Consider the following 16,707-nt stretch of genomic DNA (forward strand, 5'->3'; position numbering starts at 1 on the left):
CCATGATGGCACTTAATATTTCAAGTGGACACATACAAGCGGTGCTTCAATAAAAACCATCTCATTCCAGAAAACGAGGTGATATTATGGACTTTTCTTTGGACCATAAACACATTGCCTGCACTCTCATACTGTACCTTATTGCCAAGAGTACAGAGCCACATGATGGACATAATCAAAACTAAAATCAATACAATACAGAGATGCACAGCACATGTTTATTTGTAGTTATAGGCTAATTTCTGGCAATATTACAGTAACTGCAAATTTATCTGTATCATGTTGGCTTTTCCTGGTATCCAACACGTAGATCCATTTTTCCACTACTCAGCTGTGAACTGCTTTCAGCTCGCTTAAGTGTATTTCTTTTTCCTGCAGCTGCTTTAGTGTCATGTTCAGACATGTATCAGGAATACTGTACTGCTACCAAGAATCCTGCTTGCTCTTTATAAGAACCAGTCTGCTGTAATTCAATAAAACACAACTGATTGAAAGCCTGTTTCGAGTCTCATTGTTCACACATCAGAAGCATTGCCAAAGTGAAAATTAAAAAGTTAAAAAAACCCTAGAGCTTCAGTTTCATTAGGAGCTGCTAATTTTCTTACAGTAAATTTCTTTTCAGAGTGCTGCAAAATTAAAATGCAGCTTTAAGGCGCCTGTATCCTGAGTGTGTCCCTCAAGACACTGAAATCAATGTACTCAAATTAGTGAGCACAGTTGCTGTTTACAGTTTATTTGTAGCATCGGTAATTGAACAAGCACTCAATGATATAGCAATAATAAAGAGCTGAACATTTTAGTAAAGATTGTGGTTTGTAGTAACTTAACGATTTTGGCAAGAGGTCACTTTGTATAACTTCAATATGACTATCACCATTATACACCATATACACATAAAGGTATCTGGATTTTGTAAAGCACCTTTATCCAGCAATGTGTTGAGGGACATAATATCAAAATGTAATTTAGTGCTTACTAAAACCAAATATAGCAACAAAAGTGATATCTTTCAGAGTACAAATAATTATAAAACCTTGGTTTCTGTTTGCTGTCGGATAGCATGTGTATGTATTGTAAGATAAATCTTAACTTAGTTTGATCATCAGTAATGTGTGAAAAGTGCATGGCAGTTTTACTGGAAATGGTTTGATAAACTTTACTCAAAGCTGTCATCTAAACATAAAACAGATGGAAATATGCATACATGTATAAAACAGACTGAAATGTGCACAGCAATTTCATCTGCATGTTCTGATTGGTAATTCGGTTAATTCGCAAACGTAAAGCATAAGTAACGCTTAAGAAAATTACAATTAATTTAGACAAATGAGGTGATGAAAAAAAAAAAAAAAAAAAAAAGATTTGAAATCCATTTCTAAACAACCATGCTATTACAATCTATACTGATCAGTTCATAGAGAAATTAATTAGCTACATTTGACTGAGCATGTAACATGAATATGCTGAAAGATGTAGTCATATTACGGGAAACACAATCAAAGTCCCCTGAATTTCCTACAATTACACCAACTCTGCTACTGCACATATTTTTGCAGAGTTTCTGTACACACTGTGAAACTCAATAACAGTGTGATATGACATCGAGAGTAAAAGGAAAACATGTAACGCTGGGAAAGAGAAACCCCGTCACTTTTCCTTTTGGGTCAGAAGAAATGCAACAAACACAAACCCAAAACATATAAAATTCATATTCTGCAGCATTGATGTTAGAAGTTTATGTATTTCTCCACTGATGGTAGAGTCAAGACTTTTTAGTCATCCCCCAACCGAAAGCCTTGACCCCAGTTATGGCGCCCACCTCCTCCTCCTCCTCCTCCGCCACCTCCTGCCTGCTCTTGGGGCATAGGTCTCCTGCTTGGAGGAACGCCGAAACCAGAAACCCCACCTCGCCGATTTGGGAGCATCTGGTACCTGAGGAAGAAAAAAAAAAAAAAAAAAAAAACAATGATAATTGCAATAAATCCTCAATAACACCTAACTTGTCACTTTCATTTAGCTATACATTTATTATGTCACTAATTTAATAAAAAGGCACTTCATTCATATAAGCACCGCTTGACTCATAATAACAGGAAGCTAAGGCCAGCAGTGCAGCCAATAAACTCACAGGAACTGTGGGGTGGAGAGGAAGGACCGTCCACCAAGATCCATGGGGTATTTGAACATCAGAAAGAAGTAGAGGTGACCAACTAAGTTCCCAATCAGCTCGTTGACAACGCTGGAAAGAGAAATGGTTATTGTTACAATAAATATTATGCGACTCTGATGACTCAATGTTATACAAATCTACATAATGACATTTAAATATTAATCTGTGAGGGGATTCTTACGATCCACCGATGATATAGTTGAATCCCAGAATGACCCAAGGGAGATAACAAGCCTGTATTAGTGGAAACATCAACAGGTTTTAGCATGGAGCGTCAAAATACATCACTATGTCATGTGAAATCATACTGCAGTGATAATGTATTACATACCTTGAATCTGGTGCCGAACCAGAAAGATACAATCATGTCACGATTTAGTTGAGCCCAGACGTACAGAACAGACATGATCAAAGGGATCATTAGGAGCTGTGAAACACAAACGAGCCAGTGTTTATGAACAAATGAATAAGGAAATGTAAATGAAAATGTAACATTACAGAAATGTTCCTCACAAAAGATACTTTTAAATGTCATGCAATGCTAAAACAACTAATAGGTAACATTAAAAAGCTTAATTAACTCCACGGGAATTCCAGCAGTGCAGAAGAACGCTCATTAATCACACAGGGCTGTCATTCGATTAAGCAGCGCAAGGTTTCAGATGATTTCAGAAAGGCAAAAACTGCTTTGATACCATTTTAAATGTCTTCATTTAATGATGATTTACTCCAAATAAGAGGGGCAACATTTACTTCTGATGCAATTTCATATTTGAAAGATGATGTAGGGAGGCAAGGGACATTTTCACATCTTTCATAACCCATTAACCATACTAAATCTACTGTTTTCAGCACTGACAATAAGAAATGTTTCCTGAGAGCCAAATCAGCTTATTAAAATAATTTCTGAAGGATCGTGCATCACTGAAGACCGGGGTAATGTGTTGAACTCTAATAATCTCTCTCTACATTACAGCTTTTACTCAAGCATAAACCAAAAGATATGATCAAACATTATATTAAATATATTTTTCAAGGAACACACACACTTTAACCTTTGGGTTTTACCATTTTCAAATCCATTAAGCCGGGTCTGGCAGAGCACTTGTAGCTGCAGGTTAGCACAGATCATTGAATCTGAGACTATAAGCATCTCGCTCAAAAACCAACAGAGCTTCGATATTTTTCCTATTTAATACTCCAGTCTCCTGTACATATATTGTGTACGAAGATGTAAGACAGATGGAAAATTTAATCTTTTCTAGCTCAAACAATGTGGGTGTGTATATTTTATTTTGAAAACGATTCATTGTTTGACAGCACTAATTACTAAAAACAATTACTTTTTAAAGAGAGATTGAAGATATCTTCATTATTATTTGACTTGTTAATAGATATCCTTCACTTTACAAAACAGGTGGAATATTTCACATTTAGAAAAAGGAAGGAAAAATTCAGACTAACCTGCATATCCATCATTAGGCCTGTTATCTGGATTATAAATGTTAAGGACAAATAAAGGCTGTGTGTCAAAAGAAAATGAACACGACTCCTAGAAAAGCTTTTTCTTGCCGAGTTGACACTGCATAACGTGAAAATCTTCAGAGGATATCAAATCATTTAATGCAATATACTAAAATGCTGAATTCAGCACATCACATTTATTGACTGAAGTCATTTACCGTTAATGGGCACAGACACAAATCATTTGATGACAATGACTAATCACTTGTTTGTGTTGCACTGAATGACACATTTAATCTTATAACAAAATATGACGGTACAGTGTGTACAGGAGAGAAAGGATACCACAATGCAAATCCAGTTGAAGAGAAGCATGAACATGTAGTCTGCTGGTCTTCCATCAAAGGCTCCTGTGAAAGGAAGAAGAGATGATATGTCACATCCCATAGTAATCATCACTTCACTTCCTGATCAAATAAAACTTTATACATAAAAATAAAAAAACACTATCTACACCATGACAAGTCATTATAAGACTAATAAAAGGCATTTTTATTTTACACGAAGTGGGTTGTCTTACAGGGGCTGCCATTTTGAAATCATTCGATTAGCAGAATAATTCTTCCCTGATACAAGTAACCTCTCTATTAATGGATCTTTTTGCTAATGGTAAAGAATTAATCATGATTACGTTTTTTTACAATGACATGCTGCATCTACACCACTAGGTGGTAGTATAAAAGGTCAATCACACCAATAATAATTATAAACATGACTGCAACAATAACTATATTAGCATGTGGACCGTAACATTGTTTAGTCTAGGAGCAGCAGTTTTGTGAATTGCTTTTAAAGGACAATCTCTTTAAATGGGGCTGATTCTGACTGGCTCGCAACAAAAAAAGTGCTTCCAGTGTAGTTCCTCGGTGTTGTTATATGTGAGGTCAGCCCGTCCACACAACAGTTTGAAAAATAAATTACAGCTGATAAAACATTGACAAACAAGCAGAATCAACCTGAGCTAAGCATTAAATGAGTTTAAGCATTTAAAGCGGTAAATGACAAAGAGACCAGTGAGCCCAGTCACACATTTGTTTTAATTAAATAATGTTCAATACATTTTAGGAACCAGAAGCTACCTGTTTCAAGCCTTGTGGAGTACTGGTAGAGAAAATACAAATTAACCAGGTATAGAAAACCTGTCCCTGGGCCAACTGGGAAATACAGTGTTGCAGATATTGGTCTCCATATCTGTTGAGAGAACACGGAAAAATTATTAATCACTTAAAAGAAGATAACTATTGGAGATGCCCACAGGATCTTGCTTAGTGAAACAGATGCATCAAGTATAACTGATTTAAAAGGCAACAGACATAAGATAGTTAAAGGGATATTACGCCAAAAAAAAAAAAAAAGAATTCTGCCATTATTTACTCGTCCTCATGATGTTCTGACCATGAAAGCAAGACTTTTTTTTCAGTGAAACTTAAAAATATATACATTTTGGATGTTTTTGTCCATGCAATAGAAGACAAATAATAGAACAGAATAATGTGATAGAAAACAAAACGGTTTGGTTGCCATTATCTTAGCAAACTATATTTTATTTTATGCAGAAGAAAAAGAGATAGAGTTTTGGGATGGCATGAAGACGAATAATTGGTGTTATCCCTTTAAACTGAAGTAGAAAACCAACAGGCACTGAAAATATCCAGCAAGCAGCATTTGTATGCAGTCACCAGCACTGACTGAAAGTTACAGCTAGCATGCTTGCACTGCAGATTTGATTCCCCACACATTGTGGACTCATTATCCATGTGCCATGAGCACGACTGCAGCTATTACACCAGACATCATGCTCTGAGAGGAACAGACACTCATCTGGTCTGTTATCCAGATTTGTTCGGTAATTCCCAGACTAGAAAAAGTGGGTCAGTAAACAACAAACACACTCCCCTGCACAAATTTTTTTAACACTCTCCGGTGTTTAATTTGCTCTCAACATGCACATGCACACCTTATCCCTCTCTATAGTCCTCAGCTGTCTCGTTCTCCTCCCTTTCCCTGTATCCCTCCCTCACTTCTAGCGCTTTCTCTCCTCCCTCCGGCACACACAGAAACTCTGAGCTAGCAGGGTTTTCGGTCTGGGGGACTGTGAATCCGCTGAGCAGCTACGCTTTGAAGTTGGTGTCTGAACTGGCTCTGCGGTAGCCAGGCAGTCCAACGGCCCCCTCGCACACTGCAGCATAAATCACGCCAGCTCACTTGTGTGGAGAGGTGACCTCTGTGGACTGCAGCATAGAGAAAAGTGGGTTAAAAAGCACAGCAGGGTTGGTATGCCGTGAGAGGACGGGGAGAGGCTTATTTGGCCGCTTCTCAATCGCTAAATGGTTCCTTCACGAGACAAATGTGCCAATGTGAGCACCGGATCACTGTGGCAAAAAGCTTTTTGTTGCCCTTGGCTAAGCAGTGGACGCTCTTTAAAGTGGGTGACGTCCCTTATTTCGCTCTAGTTTAGTGCACTTCCTATATCTGTGCTGTAATCCAGGAGAAAGTAATCCAGTTCCTAAATTGCTCAACAAAAATAAATCACAGGTTAATTAACCATTAGCAGTGATCAAATTACTCCGTGCCTGAATTTCATGTGCAGCATTTATGAAAATGTGTCATGGGAAACAGATTTAAAGCAATAATGCTGTCATTTATAAACTAAATAGTCAAAAAAGATCTGTGAAATTTCACTGTTAAAGACATGTGACACGTGATAGATGCTCAACGCTAGCAAAATGACTAGATAGTGTGATGTGGATTTCCAAATACATATTAAAATAACTTCTTGGAGGCTTTATTTCTTAGGGGGTGTTGTACGATCCCACTACACACAGTTTAAGACTTGCACGACAGCTTTGCAATCTTTTACATGACATGGACAGGCAAATACAATCATCCTCTTGAAGGAACCCTCTTCCTAAAGCTTAAAACAGCCATGTATTTTACGTATTTTTCCTACCCATAGTGCTGCAGCATTATTAGATATATAATCTATTTATTTGCATATTTTAGTGCATAAGTATTGTAATTAAATTATTTTAAATTAATATTTATTATAATTTAGTCACTTATGATCTCTAAACTTTTCCACAGACTCCCTGATTCCCGGTTTGACAACCCCTGCTTTAAAAAGTACTAAAACAGTGTGTGTGTGTGTGTGTGTGTGTGTGTGTGTGTGTGTATGTGTATGTGTATATATATATATATATATATATATATATATATATATATATATATATATATATATATATATTATTATTAACCACCCACAAAAGCTCATAATTTGGTGCAAGTACAAATTATAGAAATAATGGATACAAACGCTTCCTAAAAACATTAATTTCGTTGTTTTAGACTTTTAGCCCACAAACAAATAGCTTGGCGCCACCTGGTGGAAATTACTCATATCGAATAAATTCCATATTTTGATAATGATCAAGGTTAATTACGTATTTCAATATATTTACAATACTTTTAGGCAGTATTGAGTAGAGTATAGAGTTTAGCAGGCTGTGAGAACTGGCATTAGAAGAGCCGAACTCGACATGGGAGAATAACATTACTCCTAATATATGGTGATTTGGTAAAGCATTACCAAAGTAGTTTTAGTAAACAACGTTAAAATATTTGCTATCCCAGTGAGAAGCAGTTATTGTGAACGTAAGGATTATACTTGGCATCCCATGAAAAGCCTGTTGTCCAGGAAGCAGCCCCTGACGCGTACTCGACTCTCATTGGTCGAACAGAGCAGCCTGGGACCCGTTCAGTGTTTTTCTGTTGGTGCGTAGCTTGATTCAAATTGCGTTTCCTGTCTTTCAATGCTGTAACAACACCACCCGTACAACATATTAAAAGGTGACGCAAAGGTGGAGAGATTAGGTTGACTAATGATGATACTACGCACAAATAGCACGTGCTACGCTGTTTGCCATTCATTTTCTGCATAATCATAAAGCATATCAAGTAGTCGTATTCGCTTCAACAACCTTTAAATACCCAACATTTGGACCTCCTAATGTAAAAAAAAAAACAAAAAAAAAGATATTATGTAACAAACCATGTAAATTAGGCAGTCAGGTGCACTGTGAATGAGATTTTGAACACGTCCCTAAACCGTCAATCAGTAACCGTTCACTACAGCACAGATCTCCATGTGTGGGCATCAGAGTAACGTTACTCCAGAGCGAGGCCTACAGCAAGGCCCTGTCATCGCCACTGTTGACTGAACTCTCCGTGCTGTTTAATTGAAGGTAAACCTACCTGGAATTTATGAAAGAACGCCTCCGGCCATAACACCAGGTACATAGGACTGATTAATCCCAGCTTCCCTATTAGCGGCACTGCAATTGAGCCAGCAAACCAGTAACGAGTGATGAAAGGGATGTTTTTAAACCAGTCCCCGATGTCTGACATCTTGCCATAAGATTGGAGAGCCCGGGGATTCTCTGTCGGTTCTCCGCCGATGCGGTTTAGGGAAACGAGCAGGTGCAACAAACAGAGCTGTGATCACAACGCAGAAACGCTGCTTCAGTCTTCTTCTATTTTGGTTACCCTGCTGTACGCACTCCTTCCCCGTTTAGTTTACATGACGTGGCCGCGTACAGGCGCGTCCTTGTTACGCTTTTCCGTTAGATTTGACTGTCAAATTAACAGCCGCGCAAAGACACGCGGGGATTTTTCGAATTCGGAAAAAAATGATGTTTATTATATCTGAAAAAAAAATGTTTTTGCTGGAGTCGCTAAATGTACCACACTTATGTGAAACTTGGCGAGAACTTTAAGACCACTTTGTGAAATCGTTGAAAGTCTTTTATGTTGACGTCTAGTTCGAGGCGTTTGGAAACCGGAAACGGCTACTGTGTGGCGCTACTTTTGGTGAAGCAAAGGTTTCGTTTCCTTTCGTTTTGTTTAATGTGATTATATTTGCAAAACATATCCCAGATAAGTAGTATGAATGTTTTGATGAAATTATAAACAACAAAAAAATGTTATAGCTTACCGCCTAAAACAATAAATTGTTAGTGTATTTTCTTAAAGATAAAAATGAAAGTAACTTAATGGCATTGTTTATCGTTCATCATTCAGGTTTAACAGAAAAGATGTCAGGCGGAATGTTTGGGACTGTCTAACTCAGTCACCATTCACTTTCATTTCTTTTTTTTTTTACAAAATAAACGTGAATGGTGAAAGAGGTTGCTTTTCTGTTTATCATATCTTTTCGCGTTCTAAACAATTTTTTTAAATGTTAAAAAACCCTATAGCTTCCAAGGATGTCTTTAAGTTCAGTGCAGTCCACTTTGTCCACTCTGAAGTCATGCCAAGCGGATATAGGAGGCTGTATGGACATGGTATCAGATGTTGCGCTGGGAATAGTTGAAGCCCAAGGTGGGTGATTTTATAAAGATCATGTGACATTGAAGAGCGGAGTTTGGGCAGCTTAAAATTCAGCTTTCTTTTGGACGTACTTCTCAAAATGTACCTTCTATTTGATTTCAGGTATGGATAACAGTCCGGCTCTGAAGAAGCTGGAGGAGATGATTCTGGAGTGTTCGAGACTGGACAGAGAAATCAACTGTTTTGTTGAGGCTGTTGACGAGATGACCGCACAGGTTTGTCTTAACTGACTCCCACTGGTGATTCATCTTGGCGCAAAGTCTTTGTCATGTCTCCCACTGAGCCACCCTGGCTTTCTCCCTACGTTCTGTAGGCCAGACATGATCCTCCCGAGGCCATGGTTCATCTGAGAAATTCTGTAAGGGAGAGATTCACTGAGCTTATGGCTGAAGTTACAGATGCAGACCTGCAAAGGCACAGCAAGGTTATTGCCTTCAGAGAAAGTGTGAAGAACTATGCCATGCAAGGTGAGCAACTCTTGTTGTCTTACAAACAGGACAACAAGGAGTTATAAGTGCTGCAGTTCCTAAATGTATGTTTATGCATGATGTATGTGCAGTGGGTCTAACTCCTGCTGGGAATGAAGAAGAGGAGCTAGATGAAGACATTGCTGTAACACAGAGCCAGACAAACTTCATCTGCCCTCTCACTCAGGTAAACATCATCAGGTGCACAAGATGTTATAGTCCTTGAGTTAAATGTTCACATTTGTAGTGGTGTTTTTGTGCGTTACTTGTATTGTAAGAAGAATAAACGTCATATCGTTCAAACAGTTTACCGTATTTTGTTCCTGACAGGTTGAGATGGTCAATCCAGTGAAAAACAAGAAATGCCTTCATTACTATGACCGAGAGGCTGTACATGAAATGATTAAGGCCAGGCACAAAAATAAGAAGAAATTTTGGTTTGTAGTCACTGCTCGATTCTTTCTTCATGCTGCGCTAAATAAGAATACAATTATGCTAAATTAATTGCCATGTCCAGTCCAACAGGACTGCACTTATTTGATGGAAAACACAGTGAAACATAAATATTATGAAATATTACAATTAAAAAATATATTTATTTACATGTGTTAGCAGGCATTAGTCTTCCGTGAACATATGATCCTTCACAAATCATTCTAACATGCTGCTTTGCTGCTCAAAAAGCTCATTATTTGTAATGTTAAACTGTTATTTATGTTTAATGTTATTAAATCTTAAACAGCCACTTTTGCCAACTTTTCTGTCATTCTTCACAGCTGTCCAAAGGTTGGCTGCGGAAACACGGACGTTCAGGTGTCAGATCTCGAGTTGGACCTGGTTATGAAGAGAAAGATCCAGAACCATATGAGACAGAGCGGAAAAACTTAACTAAATTAGTCCTGCGGATGTTACAGTTGTTCTGTCTATAATGGGGAAAATACTTTTGCCTGAAAGTTGAAATCTAAAACAGGAGACATTTGTATTAAAATTTGGTTCATGTTAATCTTTATCGCATTTATAGTTAATGTTTGTGGTACAAATATAAATGCACTATGCTCATCAAAGCTGACTTTTTTTTTAATAAACATCTGCAACTTTCTTACGACCTCGTTGTCAAAACCTCAGATTAACTAGGCATTTTATCTTGCAATTTCTTCAGAGTAAGACTTTGTTCATCTCTAGCAATGACAATAAAAGCTGCTTTTTTTCCAAACTCAATTCACAACCAAATGTTTATTTAACATAATTGCACTAAAATAATCCATTCAGATCAGGCCATTCAATAGGCCTGTTTTAATAGTACTCCACCATGTCACAAAGACATGAAATCAGCATGAGACATGGGCATTAAAACCAGCTTAAGGTTTATTACAGTATCTGCACCAACCCTTTGACTGCCCCAAATACCTCTCGACTGTGTACAACAACTAATTAAAACAATACAAACTTTGGAAATTCTTCCATGTGGAAAATTTAGTGACGCATTTCATGTTGAGACACAAAAAGGACAGTCTGATTGGATATGCCCGGTCAGTGTGAAACCGGCATTCGAATTTGGCCCTAAGACCCTAACAGACATACACAGGAAAAAGACCTCAAAAGTCTCAGACGGTTCTGATTGACTAGTTATTTGAGACAAAGGGACACAGGCATCGACTTAAACAACCCACTATTTAAACCCACAGCTTCCCATGCATTGAATTCTCATAATTTTGACAAACAGCATTTTATTATTGAAGTGAATTATTGACGATTATCTTTAATTTTTTACATGATCAAGTAAAAAAAAGAAAACACAAACCGCCTGGCCACATTTATATAGACCCAAGTGTTTTTGTTCACTGATCAAAAAATGACGACGGCATAAATCTTGATCTCTTATGAAAACCGTCTTTTGAAAACTATCTCAAAAAGAAAAAAGGCATGTCCATATTTTCTGACTGTATCAGAATGACATTGTGAATATGGATATGCATGTCCTTTCAAAACGCCTGTAATATGCATATCAGACATACTTTTAAATTATGTCTATTTAAAAACAAACCTTATGTTACTGTCTGCTGATCAGATAACTGAACATTTAGATTGATGAGAGCTCTGCTGGACAGTCCTGTGAGCTCTTTGTCCTGGTCCGTCCACTAATACTGGGAGTCTGAGTCCGTTTCAGTGTTGGTCCATGTCCCCATGTCTCTTTGCACCGGTCCAAGCGTGGTGGAGGGTTTTATCTGTTGAGATTCTTGAGATGCCACTGCCGTTCTATCCGATGGTGACTCCGAAGCCACACTGAAACTTGTTCTTGCGGTGGTTAAGGAAGGCGCCTAAAGCTAGTGATAGAGGAAGAGGTACCAGCTTCTTTTCCAGCGTCGCTCCAACCACCCAGTTGCTATCTACAGAACCTGAAGAACAAGAGGAGGACAGAGAAGCTCAGCAACAGAACAAAACTGAAACAAAAAGTAGATTTGCACAATTAATCGATACAAACGTGCACGTTCAGAATGAAGCACAACATTGTGTTCTTATGTGTGAGCTGTTTGAGCGTCTTGAGTTTGGATCATTTTAATATGAATGTGGCTGCAGGATGCACAAACAATCTTCTCAAACTTGTAATGGGTTTAATCCCATACTGGATCAATAACTTGAAAACACTGACTCACATAACAAAGCTGTAAGTGGCCATTTACAAAGCAACGTTTTCAGCCAAAAACAGGAAACTTTGTCTTTTGCCTGTTCATTTACACCACGACAGTTTTGGGGGCTGAAATGCACAGTTTAAAGGCAAACACGAACAAACATACACAATAACAGTGGAGTGCATAGTTCTGTTGTTGCCGGCCAAAAGCTTACAAATGCTTCTTCAGAAAAGTGTGGAATTACTTCACCAATATTACAACAGCAAACATTCATAATACACATCATACAAACCCCTGTCAGCTATCAGCCACCCTGCTCTCCAAGCTATTTGCAATTTACAATTGGTCGACCACTACTACTATCATTATTATTATTATTATTTTGCAGTCATATCGATATAGAAATTTTTAATTGCCATAAACCCAAATTGTGCAGCCGTAATTCTAATCAATCAGAAATTGTTTTGAATGCAAGTGTTTTGAGAAAAGACTTTCAATACCTTTAAAAAGCAGATTTGCTTTAGGTACATCCAACTGATAGCCAAACGAAACACTTGTGTCCTGCATCCGTGTGCTGGCCTCAAACTCTACCCCAATCTGCAGCTGTAGGAGGCGTTCAGATTCAATGGTATTAATTTAATAGATCAAGGGTCTTATCTCAAGTAACAAATCTCTCATTTAATACATCAATTTATGGTATGAATTACCTGGTCGTTAGCTTTGTGGTAATATGACGCATGTGCACCAGCTCCTCCAACAGTCAACGTGGCGACATAGTTACTACCTGAGGAGCAAAACATACAGGTCCAATCAGTACATTTAATCAACTCATGAATTTCTGCCAAACCATCAAATGCGATAAAGAATAATCTGCAAATGACCACCTGTGTATCTGCCCACAAATGATGTGACTGTGCCCTCTTCTCCTGGCCTCCTGTGATAGACAAGTTCACCACCCAATACCAAAGAAGGAGACAAGGACTGGAGGTAGTGTGCCACAAGGATACCTAACAGACCAAACATGAAAGTGAATATAAGCTCCTAAGGATTGCTTCTTCATAAAACTATTAAAACGTTTGGCATCATATATATATATATATATATATATATATATATATATATATATATATATATATAAAAAAAGCATCAACATTTTCACAAAAATATAGAGCAGCACAGCATGATATGAAAATGAGCAACTAAGCATATTTCAATGATTTCTGAATCATCATGTGATCCTAAAGACTGGAATTTTGCCATCAGAGGAACAAATAGCTCTTTAAAATATATTCAAATAGAAAATAGTTGTTAGTGTTAATGTTTTTACTGTATTTCTAACCAATAAATGCAGTCTTGAGAGAAAACACTGGAAAAACGTTTGACTCCAAACATAAATATAGCATCTTGTATGGCATTTTTTGGAACTTGAGAGTTATGGACCAGAGCAACTTCAAGGTACGTTACCAGATCCAACGAGAACATCTGGGTTGCCAAGGGTAACAGCAGCTGTGAAGTCATCACCACGATATTCGGCATCACACTGCCAGTTTACAAACTTGTGTTGCTGTGTCTGTAACACAATTTAAGCAATTAATAACAATATACTATGCAGAATTGCACCCCATTCACCACAACAACAGATCTTTGGACAAAGCTGCAAGTTTAAAAAGCATTAGATCATGAGATTAGGATTAACTTCTTATAGCCCATGAAAGGATTTATTTCTTCTCACTGTATTTTAAGTAATGATTTGCTCACAGTGTGAGAGAAACCAGTTTAGCACACTAACAACTGTACAATACATCTGTGTCCTAAAAAACTATAGCATGTGTAGGATCTGCTGATTCACTTTCATAGTTTGTGAATATGTCTGTAAGTTCGTACATACCTGCATTGCCACTTTCGAGCGAATGCGGTTGGTAAGCTGATGAATGACTTGTGCATTTAGACTGCCCGTGTTGTCCATGTCACCCACCATGACCGGAAAAGACTGAGGGAGATCAAGAGAAATACAAGTGTTAACATCACATCCTATTCAGCATTTCATTCTGACACAATACTGGCAAAGCAACTTGATAGAAAACGGAAAAATGGCAATTGAAAATTATACTTCTTAAAAATAAAGTGATTCCAGGCAGTTATTTTAGTTTCATTAAGATACTTTTTATTTCTTAAAAATAATAATAATAAATTCTTCACAGTATGAGTGTGATGTCATTGTATATATAATATTCCTATGACATAGGAATATTATATTTTCTAACTGCAATATTGTATATGTTGTCTTTTCTAACTGCAATTCAGATTGCATTTTTTCTTATTATATGACCACTGTAATTTAAGAAAAAGTCATGTCATTAAATTGCTTTAAACATGATAATGTAAGGTTACTTTAGCACTATTGAAATACTATTATAGTTTTTATTCATTTTTTTAAACAATTTTTATAAAATACAATTTTATTAGTTTTTGTTTTTTAACAGAATACCTGAAATTATTATAGCATCTTATCTTTAATAAGTTTGTATTTTTTTTATATTTATATTGCCATTTTTACCTTTATTGTAAAAGGGCAGATCACGACTGACAAAAGCAAAACGGGTGAGATAAGGTGGCGGGTTTGTCAAAGGTCTCAAGTCGGGATTCAAACTCAGGATGCATGTAGCACAACAGCACTGTATGTCAATGTGCTGCCCACAAGGCTATCACGCCAACATAAGTATGTGTTTTTATATCTTATATTTTCTGTATGACAAGCTGACAGAAAAACACCATCCAGTTATAAAGCAATTAAAAGGCTCACCTCTGTAGGTCCTGTTTGCTTGCTGCCCACATACGTAGCTCCAAATCTGTAACCTGAGTCCCCCAAGGTGCTAAGAGTAACTGTGTGACTAACCTAAGGAAGCAAATAATGAAGTAATTTTTTTTTTTCCATTCTAACTTTCCTTTTCAAGTAGCGAAAGAAGTGTGTGATTACTGACCTGGAAGTGATTACTCAAGCCCTTGTTGACAACCAATCGTACCCCCTCCATCTGCACAGGGAAGACCTCTGAAAAGTAGACAAAAAAGACTGTAAGCAAACATAATACTTATCATAAAACTGTAGAAGGTATGCCTAAGACAAACCTTTGCATTTCCGATGACATTCTTCAAATGTGCCGGGGTTAGGGAGAGAGGACTCTGTGTCCGTCCCAGTTTGCCCCTGGGTGCCCGAGGAGGCTGGGACAGCAGACACTGGGGGCATGGTGAAACCTGGGGGTACCGACACCAGACCTGCGCCCCCTGGGGCACTGCCACCCCCTGAGGCCGGGGGTGGGTTTGGGGAGCTGGCAGCCAACACACTGCCCATGCTGAAGACAAATACAACAGTGCAGTAAGATTGAAATGGCATTAAATGTTATTAATTAGCTGACAAGAACCACTGGGCAAAAGGTCACGTTACTGCAGTCAGAGACAGACTGACAGTAAACAACAAATATCTGCTTCCAACAACTGCCAACTGTCAAAACCAAATGAAAACCTGCATCTCTCCCGGTTAACATAGCTGGCAACTAGTCAAGATGCCACTCTCTTGGCATCAAAGACAGCTCTGCGCGCACAGCAACAATTACAATGTAGCTCATTGGAGAAAAGTAGTGCACTAGCATGTGGAGCTTCATTCACGCCTCATTGGCTAAATAGCAGGTAAGCTAAGGTTAATGCTAGCTAACTAGCTACCATGCTGTGATGCAAAAGAGTGGCAGATATTTGAGGGGGACGCGAGAAAAAGGCTGTATTACATAATAGCTGGACAGTCGTTTCTGTCGGTATACGGAGGTCTAATAAATAGTAAGTGTATAAATGCAATTTATGTAACTATTTGTAGGCCTCGTGCTATACTCACGTTTAGCAATGCAGTCCAGTTAAACGGCTGAGAGGCACCGGTAGGATGCAAGGGACAACCTACGTAACCGACGTCTTGGCCCGCCCATTCCGGCTGTATCAGGAGATGATTGGACAAAAGACACCACAACCGCCTGATGACTGGATACTGAGCATGGCGTCCTCGTGAGGTCATCGGGGAAGGAAATACGACAGCTCGTGACGTCTGTTCTCCACTCCTCCAAAGTTACTCTTCAAGGGTATTTATTCTTGATATGAAGTAAGTTTTTCCCAATTAAAAAAATAGACGAAGGAATGCTAGCAAAACGGCAGTTTTGTTGAACTAGCTGCTGTTGAAAATATATTCCACTTAAAGCAGGATTGTGAGAAATAATGTAGTCATTTAAATTAAAATTATTTCATCCACAAAAGTTCATATTCTACATAAAAGCCACAGCTTAATTAACATGCTTTTAATGCTTTTTAATGTGCTTTTAACAAAATTCCTATCTGAAGTTTTAAATTGTTAGATGGACTCAAGCAGGAGGTATTAATCTTTGTCAGAAATGGCTTTTTTCTAGACTCCTACAGAGGCCGACACGCTATTTCAGCCAACTAACCCCACAGTAATGTGTTATAAGTGACAACTCTGTTGTAACTTCTCTGAAAC

At 37.9% G+C, this 16,707-nt stretch overlaps 3 protein-coding genes across 4 annotated transcripts; 1 reads left to right on the plus strand and 2 right to left on the minus strand.

The window, feature by feature from the left end:
* Positions 1-204: 204 nt before the first annotated feature.
* Positions 205-8,265, minus strand: derl1 (derlin 1). Its single transcript, XM_043260724.1, has 8 exons — positions 7,946-8,265; positions 4,774-4,885; positions 3,980-4,044; positions 3,635-3,661; positions 2,502-2,597; positions 2,352-2,404; positions 2,129-2,239; positions 205-1,932 (listed from the first exon to the last, which is right to left on the minus strand). Exons 1-8 carry the CDS (start codon positions 8,096-8,098, stop codon positions 1,773-1,775), a joined length of 777 nt encoding a protein of 258 aa, XP_043116659.1. The 5' UTR covers positions 8,099-8,265; the 3' UTR covers positions 205-1,772.
* nsmce2 (NSE2 (MMS21) homolog, SMC5-SMC6 complex SUMO ligase) lies at positions 7,549-10,764 on the plus strand. Of its 2 annotated transcripts, none has more exons than XM_043260726.1 (7): positions 7,549-7,935; positions 8,947-9,070; positions 9,182-9,294; positions 9,393-9,546; positions 9,639-9,733; positions 9,877-9,983; positions 10,323-10,764. In XM_043260726.1, exons 2-7 carry the CDS (start codon positions 8,956-8,958, stop codon positions 10,432-10,434), a joined length of 696 nt encoding a protein of 231 aa, XP_043116661.1. In that variant the 5' UTR covers positions 7,549-7,935; positions 8,947-8,955; the 3' UTR covers positions 10,435-10,764. The 2 variants fall into 2 exon arrangements, with proteins under 2 accessions (XP_043116661.1, XP_043116660.1); XM_043260725.1 differs by lacking the exon at positions 7,549-7,935 and adding an exon at positions 8,429-8,571.
* Positions 10,761-16,193, minus strand: tomm40 (translocase of outer mitochondrial membrane 40 homolog (yeast)). The gene is made up of 10 exons (XM_043260721.1): positions 16,060-16,193; positions 15,303-15,526; positions 15,158-15,225; positions 14,980-15,072; positions 14,065-14,166; positions 13,641-13,746; positions 13,061-13,183; positions 12,884-12,960; positions 12,677-12,779; positions 10,761-11,942 (listed from the first exon to the last, which is right to left on the minus strand). The coding sequence occupies exons 2-10, from the start codon at positions 15,523-15,525 to the stop codon at positions 11,803-11,805; spliced, it is 1,035 nt and encodes a 344-aa protein (XP_043116656.1). The 5' UTR covers position 15,526; positions 16,060-16,193; the 3' UTR covers positions 10,761-11,802.
* Between the last annotated feature and the right edge of the window lie 514 nt (positions 16,194-16,707).

This window comes from Puntigrus tetrazona, chromosome 16 (genome assembly GCF_018831695.1).
Source record: "Puntigrus tetrazona isolate hp1 chromosome 16, ASM1883169v1, whole genome shotgun sequence".
Taxonomy (NCBI): Eukaryota; Metazoa; Chordata; class Actinopteri; order Cypriniformes; family Cyprinidae; genus Puntigrus; species Puntigrus tetrazona.